Below are 16,099 nucleotides of genomic sequence, written 5' to 3'. Positions count from 1 at the left end.
ATATATATATATAAATAAGCAGACCATCCAATAAAATATATATATTTTTTATAAATATATTAAATTATTGTTAGCTAATTAAAATAAAATAATAATAAATAATAAATGTATATGGGTTTTCACATTAATAAAGATTAATTAATTGATTTATATTTGATATAAATTGATTAGAAGAAGAGAAATAATTATTTTGAGTTGAGAACTTAAAATTAAGACACAGGGGCATTTTGGTCATTTCACAGGATGACATATGGCACCATGAGATGGTGACACATGGTATCACACATAAGCTTGCCAAATGTCTTTTAATCATATAAGATGATTAAAATTAAGATTAAATATATGTTTGACACTTGGCACAATGTGATTGGGTCAATTAAACCTAGAGCCAATCAGAATGTGACATCTGACAAGGGTTTTAAGTGGTGACCTAGCTATATAAGTGTTGTTATAAATAGATAAAAATAAATCTTGCATGATGCTTGTGACCCTAGGTGAAAATTTTTGAATTCAATGATATAAACTTGTATTTTTCATGCTTCCGCTATTTCATTCCCTACCAAAAGGAGGATGCTATTCTATTTAGTTTTTTAGTACGACACAATAGCATTGATCTGTTAAAGATCTGGGGAGCCCAAAGCACCTAGAAATAATCTTCTTAATGGATCTTATGAAAGAACACACTTATGGACTTAACATTACATCTAACCCAAAACCTTAAGGCAATGAATTTATGGCTCTTTTCCACTTGTATGTCTCTCACTCATCTCAATTTTTTTCCAATGTGAGAATTCTACACTTTTATGTTCTAAGTGTGAATTTCTTCTACATTAGGCTTAATAGGCTTGCTACTCTTTAAATGAAAGCCTTAACTTTTTCCTTAACTCAAGTATTATACTAAGAGCCCCTAATTACTCCACCAAACCCACTCAAGCATGCATCTCTAAGAGCTATGTTAGAGCCATCACGTGTACCAAGAGTTCCCACTCCATCGATCTACTCTTCTCCAGAAGAGTGTCTTTCTGCTCTATTGGGAGCACTAGGAGTCACCTGACTCTTTCATCTACATGTCAGAGCATCACGAGAATCACTGACCACTGTTTACATACTCGTCCTTTGCTAAACTAAGGCTCTGATATCATTTGTTAAAGATCTGGGGAGTCTAAAGCACTTAAAGAAAATCCTTCTTAATGGGTCTTATGAAAGAACACACCCATGAACTTGACACCACTTCCAACAAGGTAATGAGTGTATGGATCTTTCTCACTTATATATCTCTCACTCATTCTATCTTTTGTGCATGTGAAAATTTTATATTTGTATATTTCCAATATAATTACTGCTACTGTGGCAACTCTGCGATTGAAAAAAAAAAAAATTAATGAACAATTAATGCATGCTATTATTTTTCCAGTATACAAAATGAGTGCAGTTAGCCAGTTACAATAACAGGCTGAGTTTAAACTACTTTGTGTACTTCTTCTTGGATCACATTTAATGAGCTTAGCCACAATCATAATTCATTGACAACACAATTTAGCCTTAGCACGGGCCGAAAAATCCTGGAGGTTTTAATATTAAATGAGTTACTCCTCTATGCACATTTACTATATATATATATACATATATATTCACTAATAAGTTATGAAATTTGGTATGAAGCCATTATCCAACTCAGTTTTATAGCCTTCTTCTGGGGTGGAATGAGATCCAAGTAAAAAGGCCGCCCTCAAAATTAAGAATTTATTTATTATTTAAACTACTATTACAAAAAAATATATTATTTTCAATATGTTAATTGGATGCTATTAAAAATTATTTTTATATTAAATTTAAACATAATTAAACAAAAATTCGAATTATTTTTTAAAAAAATATTGAAGAGAATAATTTTATAAAAAACTAAGTTTCAATCTCAATATTGAACATTTTCTAAAATGTGAAAATTTGTAATTAGCTTCTAATTTTTCAACTAGAAATTGAATCCATAACCTTGCACATCCATTTTTTTTGGGTTTTCACCCACAAAAAATTCTCTCTGATATAAAATAATTCTTTTTTAAAAAATATATAATTATTTTAAATATATATATAATAAATAAATAAATCTTATGCTTTTAATCAAGTTAAATGAATTTAAAATCAAGTATATATATATATTTATTTATTTATTTATTTCCCTCCACTGTTGGATAATCGAGATTGTATCTCTATTACGAAACTGAGCAGCCGCGAGTTGATCCCTTTGCCGTTGCATTACCTTGGACCTGCGAGATTTTCTCTGTATTTTCTCCTTCCCTTTGACAACCACCTAGCGCTCTATGGGCAGCAGGAGCAAGAATGATAAAGCTACCTCATCGCCTTCCAAGCGTAGGCATAGAATATCGGACGATTCCGACGCCGATTCCTACTCGGACGACTCTGAGAGCAGAGACTCATCGCCCAGGAGGAGCTCTGGCAAGCGTAGAGAAAGGAGTAGACGTAGCCGAAGCAGACACAGTCGTAGCAGTCGTCGACGGAGCCGGAGTTACGACGAGTCTGATGATGGGGATGGGAGCGATAGCGATCGCGGGCGGAAGAAGAAGAGCTCTTCGAGGAAGGTTACTGAAGAAGAAATTGCTGAGTATTTGGCGAAGAAAGCTCAGAGAAAGGTAATTGTTGAATCTTTCTAACCCTAGCCCTTGCCCTAGCCTATTTTGTTTTGTGATTACTGGGATTTTCTATTAACCATATGTCGTGGTTTGTTTTACTTAGGCTATGAAAGTCGCGAAGAAATTGAAGGCACAGTCTGTGTCTGGCTATTCCAATGATTCGAATCCATTTGGTGATTCCAATCTTAATGAGAAGTAAGTTTTTTTGGCCTTCAATTGTGTAATTATTTTTTTAAATAACTATGCAAGAAATGAATAATAAGAATAGCAACGACAATAGTAGTAATACTTGGAACTATGAAATTCTTTAACTTCATTCTTTCTCTCTAAGCCAAAACGACTAACGTAATGGATTACAGACTAACTAAATTACAAATTGGAGGCTTACATATTGTTACTTCTATTGAATCCAACTGGGGTTTGTCATGTGTCATTGCAGATTTGTGTGGCGAAAGAAGATTGAACGTGATGTTTCCCAAGGCGTGCCACTTGACATGTTTTCTGTTAAAGCTGAGAAGCAGAGGCAAAGAGAAAGAATGGTATGCATATCTAGGTTTAGTTTTCCCATAATTGTGCTGTTGTAAATTCACTTCATGAACAAAGTAGAGATGTGTTATTATTTGTATTTTCATATGATGATCATAGAAATTTCATCATCTAGGATGTAGAATGCAGGGCTGAAACACTGTATATAAAAGCTAAGTGGCTGATTATTGATGATTGATCAGCTCAACCTTTTTTTTTTTCTCTCTTGTTGGCCCCTGATTTTTTTTTTTTTTTTTTTTTTTGTGGTTGTGGGGAGGAGAGGAAAAAACAAGAAGTTTTTGTAGGGGAAGGAGGGATCAGAAATTGTTAGGATTAACAACAGAAGTAGAGAATATAGACTATAGAGAGAGGAATGATAGATTCATGAGAATTGTGAGAGGGAATGATGAAATAGAATTACATGATACAATGTTCATGATCATCAATACCTCATGATCATGAAAGCCAAGAAGCGGGTTTTTGTATTTGACAAGTTGGAGCTTAGATGCCTAAAATGCCATAGTTGCTGGAGCTTCCGCAAAATTGAACTCTTCCTTGAAGCTTTATTAAGCAGCAAGAAGATCCAATATTGTTTATTGGAGTTCATACGTTTGTTTTGACACTCTTTTATTCATGCCAGTATCTAAATGCATGTCAAACAACCAGAATTGGCGCTTATTTAATAATCCTTTGGAAAAAGAAGTTGCTGCTTTAGTTAGACATAACAATATTATGGTTTTAACAGGCCACCAGGCAGGAGTACAAATCTTTAATTATATTATTTATCTGACGATCTGTGGCAGAGATTACATTAGCTTTTTGATCTCTTAATTTACACTGGATGCTAGTGAAGTGGAGGTTCAATTATTACAAATTCTTCATATCAGATATTGGATTTTAATATATGTTTTCAATTTTGTGATGCAGGCGGAGATTGAGAAGGTGAAAAAGAGAAGAGAGGAAAGGGCAGTTGAAAAGGCACAGCATGAGGAAGAAATGGTAAGCAGACCTGTGATAAAGCAAAAAATTATTGTTAAAATTTCTTGGCACAGTGAAATTAAACTGTCTTGACATTGGCAAAGCTAATTTTTAATCATGTTCTGATATCCTTAGTTAATTGATGACTTGATGTTTGGATGAAGTATGGTTTAACTGCATTTCTTTTTGCAGGCGATGTTGGCTAGAGAACGTGCTAGGGCTGAGTTCCAAGATTGGGAGAAAAAAGAAGAGGAGGTATATTGCAGAGTTTTTATTTTTGCTTCTCTAATTTATATTTCCATCACTGTTTTGTCAATTCTCAATTTTATCTTAGTCTAAGAAGTTAATAAATATTCTATCTACAGTTTCATTTTGATCAAAGCAAAATCAGGTCCTGTATCAGACTGCAAGAAGGACGAATGAAACCTATAGATATTCTGTCAAAGCACCTCAATGTATCAGACGATTTGGATATAGAAATAAATGAGCCATACATGGTTTTCAAGGTAAGGGTTGATAACATAGTTTTTCTTCATTGTGCAGCTCATTTATCCTTTTTCCCCCTTCTTTATTTTATACTAGTTTTCTTTCAAGACACATTGCATGTTATTTATACTCGTTGTACTATTCATAATTAAAATTTTGTAAATATAATTTTTTTGTTAATTTCTTACATATAATTTAATGTTTCCATAAAAACAATAATCAATAGCCAGTTAAAATAATTTTTTATATAAAAATAATTAAATTAATAATATAAAGACAATTTAATATTATGAATGTAAAGAAAAAAAAATATTTTTTGCTACAACTTTATCAGGTTTAATTGATAAATGATTTAATGGATTTCTAGTTGGGAGAATAGAGAAGTTATAAATATCACATCAAGAAAAACCATAACACCTCTTTAGTTTGCCTTTGAAAATTGATAAATTTTGAAAATAATATTCATGTTATTATATGCATGTAACATAAATCACAATTTTTCAAAGTAAAATCACTATATGTTCAATTGATATTTTTTGCAGCTCAGATTATTAGAAATTAGGAATAAAATTTTATAATATCTAAATTAAAAGTCTATCATATTGCAATTTATCTAATAATTTTTCATAATTATTAAAAATAATGTATTTACTCATAAAATTAGTAACACACACACACACACACACGGATTTTGTGTTAAATTAGTTATTAATTATTAATTAGATTTACACATTTATTAATTAAAAATTATTATGTAATTATAATTTAATTAATTAATTAACCTCTGTAGTTATATTTTTATATTCTATTAACAAAATTTTCCATTCATTATATATAAAAATTTGTTGGTAGATAGTATTTCACTTGAGTAAAGATTTATTTTTTAATCAAGCTAAGATAAGATAGTTTTTTTTCCTATTAGGTTGGCTTTGTTCTGTGTGGTTTTTTTTTTTTTTCTTATTGTAATTGTTAGCTTAATTAGTTTTATTTAAATTAGGATTTATCATTTTGTAATTTTATTATATATAATTTTTTTTAATTTTATTCTTATTAGGATTCTGTTCTTTATTAGTATTTTAATATTTAAATTTATTAAAATATATTAATTAATTTAATATTTATTATCCAGTTAAAATAATATAAAATTATATATATGATTGTATTAAATAAATTAGAATTATCTTCTTAATAATATATTTTTTTAACTTATGCTGATAAGCCATTCACCAGTTAATGCAATTGTTGCCATGGTTCGTAAGATATGTGCATTAGTGCATTATATCAAAATTTGGTAAAAAATGAAAAATACACACACACACACACACACACACACATGTATATATATATTTACCTAAACAATTAACAGTATGGACTTCAGTGGCTGTAGCCAAGCTTAAGAAATACTAAACTACTTTTCTACTAATTGAAATGAAATACTCACTCATGCTCACCTTTATCATACATAACAAACAGTGAACTAAATCTAATATGAGGAACCCACAGAGATGATTACTGTTTATTTATATCATTTAACTTTTAGACTAAGGTAAAACTTTGGATCTCTGAAAAACCTGGCAATAGTGTTCATATTGTCAGCTGAAAGATCTATGTTCTCCAGGATACGTTTGGATGCCTTAGCAATTGCTTCAATCGAACCAATAGCTTGATTGAGCTGAAACAAGGCAGAGTTAAATTATATAAACCCAATATTATAAATTGCTTATTGCTATAAACCTGGCATCAGAAACTGCAAATTGCTATAATAGCAACAAGCAACAAAATCATTATTTCTATAAATTTTTTACTTATAATAAAGAAAAAAAATCAGAGCCCATCAATTAAAAAAGTGAAAAAAATTAATAATTTTTACTTATTTTATCAACCAATTTTTCACTTTAGTAATAGATAATATCGTTTAAAATCCAAAAATAATATTGGAATTAGAATTATAGAATAACACCAATAAAAATCCACAATAGCCTATTAAATTTAAAAGTTAAATACAAGTAGGACTAAGAATTTTAAATTTATATAAATTATAAAATAATTTTAGATAATAAAAAAATATGATTGTAAATACTATAAATAATAAAGGGCATTTTCGGTAATCCCAATGTTCCCCCCTCTCTTTATACATTTATATATAATATAGATATTTATTTTTTGGGTATAATTTTCTCCCTTGTTTACTATAGCACTACTGCACAACAATAGCAATAACAATTTTGTTTATTTATTTTATTTAAGATTAAAGATTCTTTTGACTTTGACTATTCTCAAAATTTAATTGTATTACAAGAGTTATCTCCATTGACTTAATTCGTAGTTTCTTAGGCTACTATTTTTAATATGTTGGGAGTTCTTAGGTGGTTAATTTATGTACCTATTCAAAGTTGTGAAATCTTGTTTTTTCTGTACACCTCACTTATTTTTGCTTTACATTTCCATGGGCTAGTTTGACATGAAATAAGTGTTGAGTATTTTCTTCCAAGCATTGACTTTGACATTTAACATGATTCAGGGTCTGACAGTAAAAGAGATGGAAGAGCTTCGTGATGACATCAAAATGCATCTGGATATGGATAGGAAAACTCAGACACACATTGATTATTGGGAGGTACTATTTCTTTCCGGTTCTTCCCATGTTTTGAGTGGTGTTATACCTCTTGTTCATATGTATAAGTTCTTCAGGCCAGTTGTCATCTTTTTGGAAATTTTCAAATTGCTCATCCTTTAGAATTGGTTAATGCTTTGAAATAGAAATTTAACGCAGATGAAAGGAAATAGACTACACTTCTTCTCCCTCCCCCATTTCTCCCTCACAAATGTCCACAGGTTTCTGTGTGCAAGCTTAATGTATTAAATTATTTCTTGGATTAAGTTCTCATCATCATTGATCAGAAGAATAATACCTGAGCATTTATGAATACTTCATTGCAATGTTTGTGTGAAATTGCTGATATATTCTGTTCTAGAGTTGAATGTGTATTGGACAAGTATATCAACATATTCAATTTAACAGGCCCTTTTGGTGGTTTGCAATTGGGAGCTAGCTGAAGCTCAGAAAAAGGATGCATTGGATCGGGCTAGGGTGCGTGGAGAGGAACCTCCGGCTGAGTTGCTTGCAGAAGAAAGGGGTCTGCATTCTAGCATTGAAACAGACGTCAGGAATTTCTTGGAAGGGAAGACTTCCAGTGAGCTTGACGCATTACGGTCCCAAATTGAGTCACAAATGAGTTCTGGCACTGCAAAGGTGGTGGAGTACTGGGAGGCTGTTCTCAAACGACTTCAGATCTACAAGGCAAAGGTAACTTCTACTTGAAGTTACTCAATACTTACTGTTGCAGTTGTTTGTAAGTACAGGAGCTTACCAGTGAATTGGTGCAATTACAGGCTTGTTTGAAGGAAATTCATGCTAAGATGTTACGCAAGCATTTACAACGCCTTGAGCCACCTATGGAGGATCGTGACAAGCTGGAAAATGATCATAGTTTAAGGCCTATTGAGGAGGAGAATGAGCATGATCTAAAAGGTACGTTCTCTCTCATTTCTGGTGAAATGCTGGTTTCTTGTTCAGATAATTGGACCAAACTTTGGCTAATGGTTGTTCATATTGTGTAGATGCTGAAACTTTTTCTCCAGAACCTCTGACAGAGGAGGAGACTCATGAGGCAGAAGAAGCTGGATCATTTTCTCCTCAACTGCTACATGGTGATGAAAATGAAGAAGCAATTGATCCTGAAGAAGATAGGGCTATACTGGTAACTTTTGCAACAATTTCTTTATTACCCACTGCCACTGATAAGCATGCAAGTGAAAAACATGCTTCTTGATTTTAACTGGAGATTTTTGATACATTAACAGGAAACCAAACGTATGGCAGTGTTAGAGGAGCAACAAAGACGAATTCAAGATGCCATGGCATCAAAGCCACCTCCATCAGAGGATAACTTTGAGATGAAAGCCATTAAAGCTATGGGGGCAATGGAGGAAGGTGATGCAGTGTTTGGCTCTGGGGCTGAAGTGAATCTGGACTCACAGGTACCCTATCTGGGCTATTCTCGCATTTGTGTTCTAAACCTCAAGAAGGAAAGCAAGACAATCATAGGCCTAGAAACTCATTTTCAGAATCGTCTTCAGTTGTCCTAACAAAATGATGTGGATGCAGGTATACTGGTGGCACGATAAGTACCGACCACGAAAGCCCAAGTATTTCAACCGTGTTCACACTGGATATGAATGGAACAAATACAATCAGACTCATTATGATCACGACAATCCGCCACCAAAGATTGTCCAAGGATATAAATTCAATATCTTCTACCCAGACCTTGTGGATAAGACAAAAGCTCCAGTTTATACCATTGAGAAGGATGGGAACAGTGATGAGACCTGCATTATAAGGTTCCATGCTGGCCCACCCTATGAAGATATAGTAAGTTCTCTTGATCAGATGGTAAGTATTCTGCTTATTTTGTTTCGATTTAATCACTTGTTAATGGTTCATTGTATGACAGGCTTTCCGGATTGTAAACAAAGAATGGGAATATTCTCATAAGAAGGGATTCAAGTGCACATTTGAACGTGGAATTTTGCATGTCTACTTCAATTTCAAACGTTACCGCTACCGAAGATGATCCTTGAGAACTATATTGCAAATTTGTCCCGAATCTGTATATTACATTATGAAATTGTATGAAACAGTTAATTGATCTTTTTTTAACACATTTTTGTGTGGGTATAAAATAGGAATACTTGCACTATTAAATGAACATATGTTAAGCAGATGCCAATAATTTACGTGCTGATGTCCAAGATTAATCAAAGAATAAGCTGAGAATAATTATCAAAACAACTGATCATGTGGGCCTTCTGATTACAACTTTCCATTTCCTTGGTGCTTGGTGGGATGTGTTTCTTTGATTCTTGTAATCTTGTTGCCATTTTACCATTCTTGCTTTGATAAAGTAGTGTAGTGATCTTCTATTAGCTTCACTCAATTGTACACTATGTAATAATAACAAGTAATATTTTTGGTTGATGGGACAAGACAAACCATTTATGCTCAGACATCGTAATAGAAGTCTCCTCGCTCTGTTTACAAAAATCTCCACTCTCCTTGCATTGGAAGCTTCTGTATTTGGACCCTTTCTTGTCATGGTAACCATTCATAATCATAAGTAGGAATTTGAATGTTAAATGCATAGATTCCACTCGCTACTTGAATAATAAAGCTCTTTATGGGGAAATTAAGCATGTTATTAGAAAGTAGAAACATCACTAAGATGTTTTATATTGCTTTTGACTAACACCATTCTTGAAAGTGTCTTTTTATCGTGACATTTTTCTCTCTTCCTCTTAGAATTTTTTGTTGACAGCTTCTTGATTGCACTCATCACTTTGGTTCCATTTGCTTCTTTCTTGCAGGAACTAGTGGGTTTTAAAAAACGTGGAAGAAATGTCAAGGATTTTTTGTTTCGCATTGAGGTACAGATACTATTTTAGATTTAGAAAAAAAAAAAAAATTAAAAAATTGTTTTGTTATTTTTATTATTAAAATATATCAAATTTAATTTTAAATTAATTTTTAATATTTTTTAACTAATATATTTAAGGTGTTTTTTTCAATAGTAACTCCAGCCTGTTATGACTAGAATATCAATAATTTTTGTATTTGATATGCATTGCTGGTTGTATAATGGGTTAAGAACTATATATATCTCCCTCTTGCCATTTCTTTGCAAGACTACAAGAACATGAACAAACATAGATCATGCACAGCATCAGTAATCCTAATAGATCACCTGTTCACAAAGACAAACGGAAAAGCTTTCCACAATGGAAAGAACTTGTTTGAAAGTCCACGCTTGATGCCATGAAAATTAATAGTTATTGTCAAAGTGCTTATAAACTAGAGGGGAAAAACAGAAGGAAAAAGAAAGTTCTCCACTTTGATTTGTGGTGGAAGAATATGCTATAACAATCATAGTAAGTGCTCGTCGATGTTGATCTGCATTATTTATGTAATATATAAATATACGCATATGCGTACACACACATATAACAGCTTAGTACATATTGCACAAGGAAAAAAAAACACCAGAAAACAAAAATCAAGCAATGCTTATCTAGTATGACAAGTCTAAATGAAATTCATACTTCTATATGGAATTGCTTTTCCTGTTTAAAAAAGATGGACTGCTTTTTCTTCACAGCTAGCGATTCTTATACATTCCAACAGATTCCAATTACCCCATGCCAGAAATTCGTAGTCTTTTGGATCATTTCATACTTTTTGCACAAATTAAGCATCTGATTCTGATCCCATTCTTTTCCTCCATGTCTTTCCATCCACTCACATCTATCCTTGGAATCACTTTAGCTTCTATTGTCCATTATTTCAACCACCTTTCCACATCCAAACCTTCTACTTTGTTATTTGAATATTCAAAGACCATAAACGTCAATAACAAAATATTTTAGTAGTCAATTACTCTAAAAAGCATCATAAGTCGTTCATATACTGTCACTACTAACCTCATTCAAGACGTTTTCCTGATTTACTATTTCAACTATGCATTCAAGTTGTTGAACCACATCTTTCATGCTGGGCCTATCTGCCTTCCTCTCCCGCAGACAAGCAAAGGCTAGCTCTGAGAACAGTTTTATGCTTGTTAGTATATTCCCTGAGGGATGTTTACCCAGCAGCCGCTGATCTGTGACTTCCATGATTGTACCATTTTTTGCTTGTTGGCTCACATAAATGGCTAAATTGACATCGTCTTGATCTCGTGAGAAGTCGATGGCTTTTTGTGAAGTCAAAAGCTCAAGCAACATGACTCCATAACTATAAACATCACTTTTATCAGTTAACTGATAGTTGCGGTAATATTCAGGATCCAGGTACCCTAATGTTCCTTGAGCACAGGTTGACACATGGCTCAGCCCTGGGCGAGCTAGTCTGGAGAGCCCAAAATCTGCAACTTTAGCGTTGAAGTCATCATCTAGTAGTATATTTGATGACTTAACATCTCTGTGGTAAATGGGAGTGTATACTCCTGAATGCAAATAAGCCAATGCTTCAGCAGTTTGCAGAGCAATTCTCAGCCTTGTTCTCCAATCCAGAAAGGTTGAAGAGTTTCCATGTAAAAGTTCATGTAGTGTCCCATTAGAAATGTACTCATAGATCATCAAAGGCTCCTCACCTTCTATGCAACAACCCAAGAGTTTAACCAAGTTCTTGTGATTGATTTGAGAAAGTATTCCAACTTCATTGAGTACTTGTTGGGTGCTTTTGACATTACCAACTTTAGCTAACTTAATAGCCACCACAGTTCCATCTTGAAGCTCACCCTTGTAGACTTCTCCGAAACCACCACTCCCCAAAAACCTGTCTTTAGAGAAACTGTTTGTTGCTTTCTTTATGTCTTTCAACTGGAACATCCTTGCAGTTTTCCCAACATTGCTTGATTTCAACATGTCTTCTCTTGCTCTTGCGAGCTTTGCTTGGGTAGCATGTGTGGACTTGCGTAAAATAACCACACCCATTACTGCAGCTAGAGAAAGAAAGGAGACTACCCCTATGGAGACCTTTAAACCGAGGCTAGCCTTCCTGCTGCTTTTCTTTTTTTGGCAACTACCATGACCATGATCCCAGTGGTAGCCCTTATTGCAGAGGCAACGAAAGAGGCTGTTTGTACCAGCAGGTAAACACTTGGAAGCTCCAGAACAATCAAGCTGTGTTTTACAAATTGGTTCAAGGGGAGAAGCCCATTGAATTTCCAGTCCCTCTTCCCATTGACTTACGGGCCTTTCAGGATCCAAATTAAGGATGCTTCTGAATGCTTTACAACCCGAACTATGAAGCCTTATCTTGTAAGCCGAGGGCATTCCACCAGCGATGAAGGTGCAGCAGGGGTTGAGACTGCTGGAACACTGAAGTGATCGATTTTTGTTGACGTGTCCAGAGCTTTCCAAGAAACTGTGACAAAGACTAGAAGGAGTGCAATTGAGAGGAGAGACAAAGAGCCGAGGTGAACAGTTGAAGAGGAAGATTGTGTTGGATGTTGTGACATTGAAAGGGAGTGTCTGGTTTAACCAAAGGCCCTCACTCACCAGCATGTCTTGAGTAACACATGTGCCAGACACCCATGGTGATGGTTGCACAACCATGCGCTGAAATGAGGCCATGATTCTGAGTACAAGGTAAGAACTTCCATTCAAGGTATCAAAATAAAGTTTCTGAGATTGGGGATCACAACGAAGACGATAGTTTGGATCACCACAATTGGGGTTTGTGCTAAGAGGATATGGAACTTCTATGGAGCCACAGTTTGGGCAGGTTTTCTGGGGATAACAGTAATGACCGAAGGAAAGAAGAGAACAAATATAGCCAAGAAGGAAAAGTGGTTTTGCAGTAGAGTTAGTTGTAATCATTTTGCCTGAGCACAAATGAAGAGCTGCAATGAATAATGGCTCAAAGAGGAAGGTTGACGGGGTAAATAAAAGGCTAGAAAAAGAGAATAAAGTGGGTGAATGATAATTTGGAAAGTGGCTTCAGGAATCTATCTGGAATACTCTCAAAGCAAATCATCAAAATGAAGAATTCTTTGGCCTTTGCATTGCCACTCATTTCAAGTTTATGTTCTCTTATAAGCTTACATGTGGATTTTGGATGGCACATCTCTGATACTATTATTGGTAAAATGTGTATTAGGAAAAAAAAAAAAAACTATGAACAAAGTACACAATGAGGATAAGATTGAAAGCAGCATTATGAAGGTTATAAACACACTTAACAACAAAAAGAGTATCATGTTATCATTTTATGTGGGCAAGTTTCTTTCCCTTGAAGTTCTGAGAACATAATCCACTTTTCCTGTAAGTTGCTGGCTGCTGCCTTGTTCATCCAAATTAACAAAACCAATATGACCAGCAACAAGTGCATCAACCTTCAACAACTTTTACAGGGAACCTGCAAACCTGGTTCGTGAAGTTTAAAGGATAACTAATAGACACCTAATGAACATTGACACTTTCTACCATTGGAAGAACAGAAAACTTTGCCCCAAGCTTACTTGAAAGTTAATAAATATCATCTTATAAACTAGTCATTTTACAGAATTTACCAAATTCATTTTTACAGATTTGACTGAAATAATAAGCCAATACATGAAGGAAGATTCAGATATTGCCATCTTAACTGGGTAGAATAGAACTTTGAAACTTATTAAATTAATAATGCATAATTGAATGGAAGATAAGGTGGTGATATAGATATATATGGGCCTGACATGGAATTTTTCTCAGTAGAAATGTTGACCAGAGGGAAAAAAAAAATCCATTGTGATTCCATTTTTTATCATAAAAGCTGAAGTAATTGATTCTCAAGCAGCTGGGATATAGAAAAAAAAAAATCGATTTCAGGAATAAAAGATACTTCATCAAAGTGACAAGCAATGAAAAGTTTTACAAAGGAGATGCCTTATCAATTTAAGTTTGCCTTCTGTACCCTTCATCAAAGTGAGTATTTACAATTATTGTAAAAATGGAATGGATGCACAATGCTTTTATAGTTCTATTAAGCAATTTCTGAGGATAGGGGGCAACAAAGAAAGTAGTAATATTTTCTCCCTCCTATTATGTTTTTAGCCATGGTTGGATTAGAAATTTTTTTTTTAATATGTTGTGCATTACGAAAGCGTGTAAACTATAAAAAAATAAAATAAACACATAAAATACTAATATTTACGTGGTTCACCCTCTCAACATAGGCTACATCCACGGGCATAACATCTTCCACTATCAATAATAAACAAATCATCATTACAAGCTCATAGCTATACTACCCATCAACCCAATTACATCCAAAAGAGAGCCCATACAACATCAAACTGCTTATAGTAAATATATTAGTTAGTCCCTCTCAGCCTACTCTAGACATAACCTAATATATTTACTATTACAACTCTACACCACAAAGGTACCTTCAACTATATGGGCAAGAGCCCTCTCACAAATGGACAAGAATCCCTTCCTCTTGAATTCTATGTCCTTTCTCCACCTTAGGGCCCTTCATCAATAGGTAGAGTCAAATCCGCAGCAATTTGCAAAGCCCCTCTCTACAATGGGCGATAGCCTCATTCCATGAGCTGAAAGCCACTCTCTTCAATGGGCAAAAGCTAAATAACTTTTTTCATCATTTTCCTATTATTTATAGTGTTAATTCCCTCAATTCTTATCTGATTAGGAGTCTCACTCAATTTAGGAATAATACTAAATTAAGAGTTCTACTTATTATAGAAAATATTCATCTATCCTAATATTTCTCCCACTTAAATTAGAAAAAATCTCTCTCCAAATCTCATTAGAGTTTTGAGTCATAATTCTAACATAATATCATCTCATGAACATTTATGTCTTATAAAAACTACTTTATTTCAGTATATTTGTCACGGATGATCACTTGATATTGATTTTTGTTAGAGCAAGTTATATATGTTATACAATAATTGTGTTCTTTATAATTTCAATTACATTGCCACAAGTAATATAATTATTGGTATTTGTCAGTAATTTTCATGATTCTTAAGATATTATTTAAGAGAACATGTATAGAATTCAACAATTTCTTGATTATGTACTAGAACAAGACCTCCTTGTTCTTCCTCTGTCTCATCTGAAACAAAAAGCCTGCCAAATCACTTGATTTCTTGCTTTTCTTTCTCTTCCAGCTTTGAGTTCATGTCATCATTTCCTTCCACCCATCTCTTAAGCTTATGAAGCAATGTTTTTCCTTTTTGAACAATCCTGATCATGGCTACTGGTTGCCAAACCTATGTAAGGGTCATTGTAGTTCAAAACTGATCCATCTTTATGCTGTACTAATCCACAATCTCTATTCTCTCCACCTGCATCCAAATGTTTTTGCTTCTCAGCAATTTGTTACTCTTGTTCATGAAGGTTCATCAATTCATGCCTTGGGCAAGCATTAGTCCATCTCAAGCAAATAAGTTCTGCAATTTCGGTTGCTCGATCTCTTCTTAGTTGTTCGGAGTTCATTTACAAGCTTATTATAATCTTCCATTGTTACACCTTGTGCAAGAATCTGCAAATTGAGCAAACTGGAAAATGTGAAGGGCATAATAACCAAGAAAATTTAGCAAAACACACCCACCAAATATATATATATATATACCCTTTGTCACATTTCATTCCATTTATAATCCAGTGAAATTCAATAGTACTCAAATAGCCTAGAATTAAAGATTTTGGCTGCCTTTTGATCCAAGCATAGAATTATTATATCAATGGTGCAACTTCAGGGACAAGAAAAATCATATTAGGCCAAATGAAATGAAATGAAATCAAATATATTGAAATTGTGGATGAGTATATACACTGGATTGATCTCAAAATCTAGAGGTGAGGAATGCATTTGAACCACATTCTCTGAATGC

The 16,099-nt window shown here is 33.7% G+C and overlaps 2 protein-coding genes across 2 annotated transcripts; one reads left to right on the top strand and one right to left on the bottom strand.

Annotated features, from left to right (window-relative positions):
• The first annotated feature begins 2,169 nt into the window (after positions 1–2,169).
• LOC110652088 (splicing factor Cactin) lies at positions 2,170–9,440 on the top strand. Its single transcript, XM_058147452.1, has 13 exons — positions 2,170–2,651; positions 2,755–2,846; positions 3,091–3,190; positions 4,104–4,175; positions 4,347–4,409; positions 4,520–4,660; positions 7,162–7,257; positions 7,663–7,947; positions 8,034–8,172; positions 8,262–8,401; positions 8,505–8,681; positions 8,809–9,075; positions 9,158–9,440. Exons 1-13 carry the CDS (start codon positions 2,322–2,324, stop codon positions 9,275–9,277), a joined length of 2,022 nt encoding a protein of 673 aa, XP_058003435.1. The 5' UTR covers positions 2,170–2,321; the 3' UTR covers positions 9,278–9,440.
• Positions 9,441–10,606: 1,166 nt separating this feature from the next.
• On the bottom strand, positions 10,607–13,433 carry LOC110652089 (wall-associated receptor kinase-like 20). Its single transcript, XM_021807594.2, has one exon. It carries the CDS (start codon positions 13,074–13,076, stop codon positions 11,157–11,159), a length of 1,920 nt encoding a protein of 639 aa, XP_021663286.2. The 5' UTR covers positions 13,077–13,433; the 3' UTR covers positions 10,607–11,156.
• Positions 13,434–16,099: the final 2,666 nt, after the last annotated feature.

Source organism: Hevea brasiliensis, chromosome 5 (assembly GCF_030052815.1).
Source record: "Hevea brasiliensis isolate MT/VB/25A 57/8 chromosome 5, ASM3005281v1, whole genome shotgun sequence".
Classification (NCBI taxonomy): Eukaryota; Viridiplantae; Streptophyta; class Magnoliopsida; order Malpighiales; family Euphorbiaceae; genus Hevea; species Hevea brasiliensis.
The sequence above is the reverse complement of the archived record's forward strand: the minus strand, read 5'-3'. Positions and strand labels throughout refer to the sequence as shown.

What these genes read in the sequence shown, in the direction of transcription:
- LOC110652088 (XM_058147452.1), top strand. Translation starts at nt 2,322, where the DNA reads ATGGGCAGCAGGAGCAAGAATGATAAAGCTACCTCATCGCCTTCCAAG. An exon ending in GGGAGAAAAAAGAAGAGGAG is followed by an intron (nt 4,410 to 4,519) that starts GTATATTGCAGA and finishes TTCTATCTACAG; the next exon opens with TTTCATTTTGATCAAAGCAA. An exon ending in CACACATTGATTATTGGGAG is followed by an intron (nt 7,258 to 7,662) that starts GTACTATTTCTT and finishes TCAATTTAACAG; the next exon opens with GCCCTTTTGGTGGTTTGCAA.
- LOC110652089 (XM_021807594.2), bottom strand. Translation starts at nt 13,076, where the DNA reads ATGATTACAACTAACTCTACTGCAAAACCACTTTTCCTTCTTGGCTAT.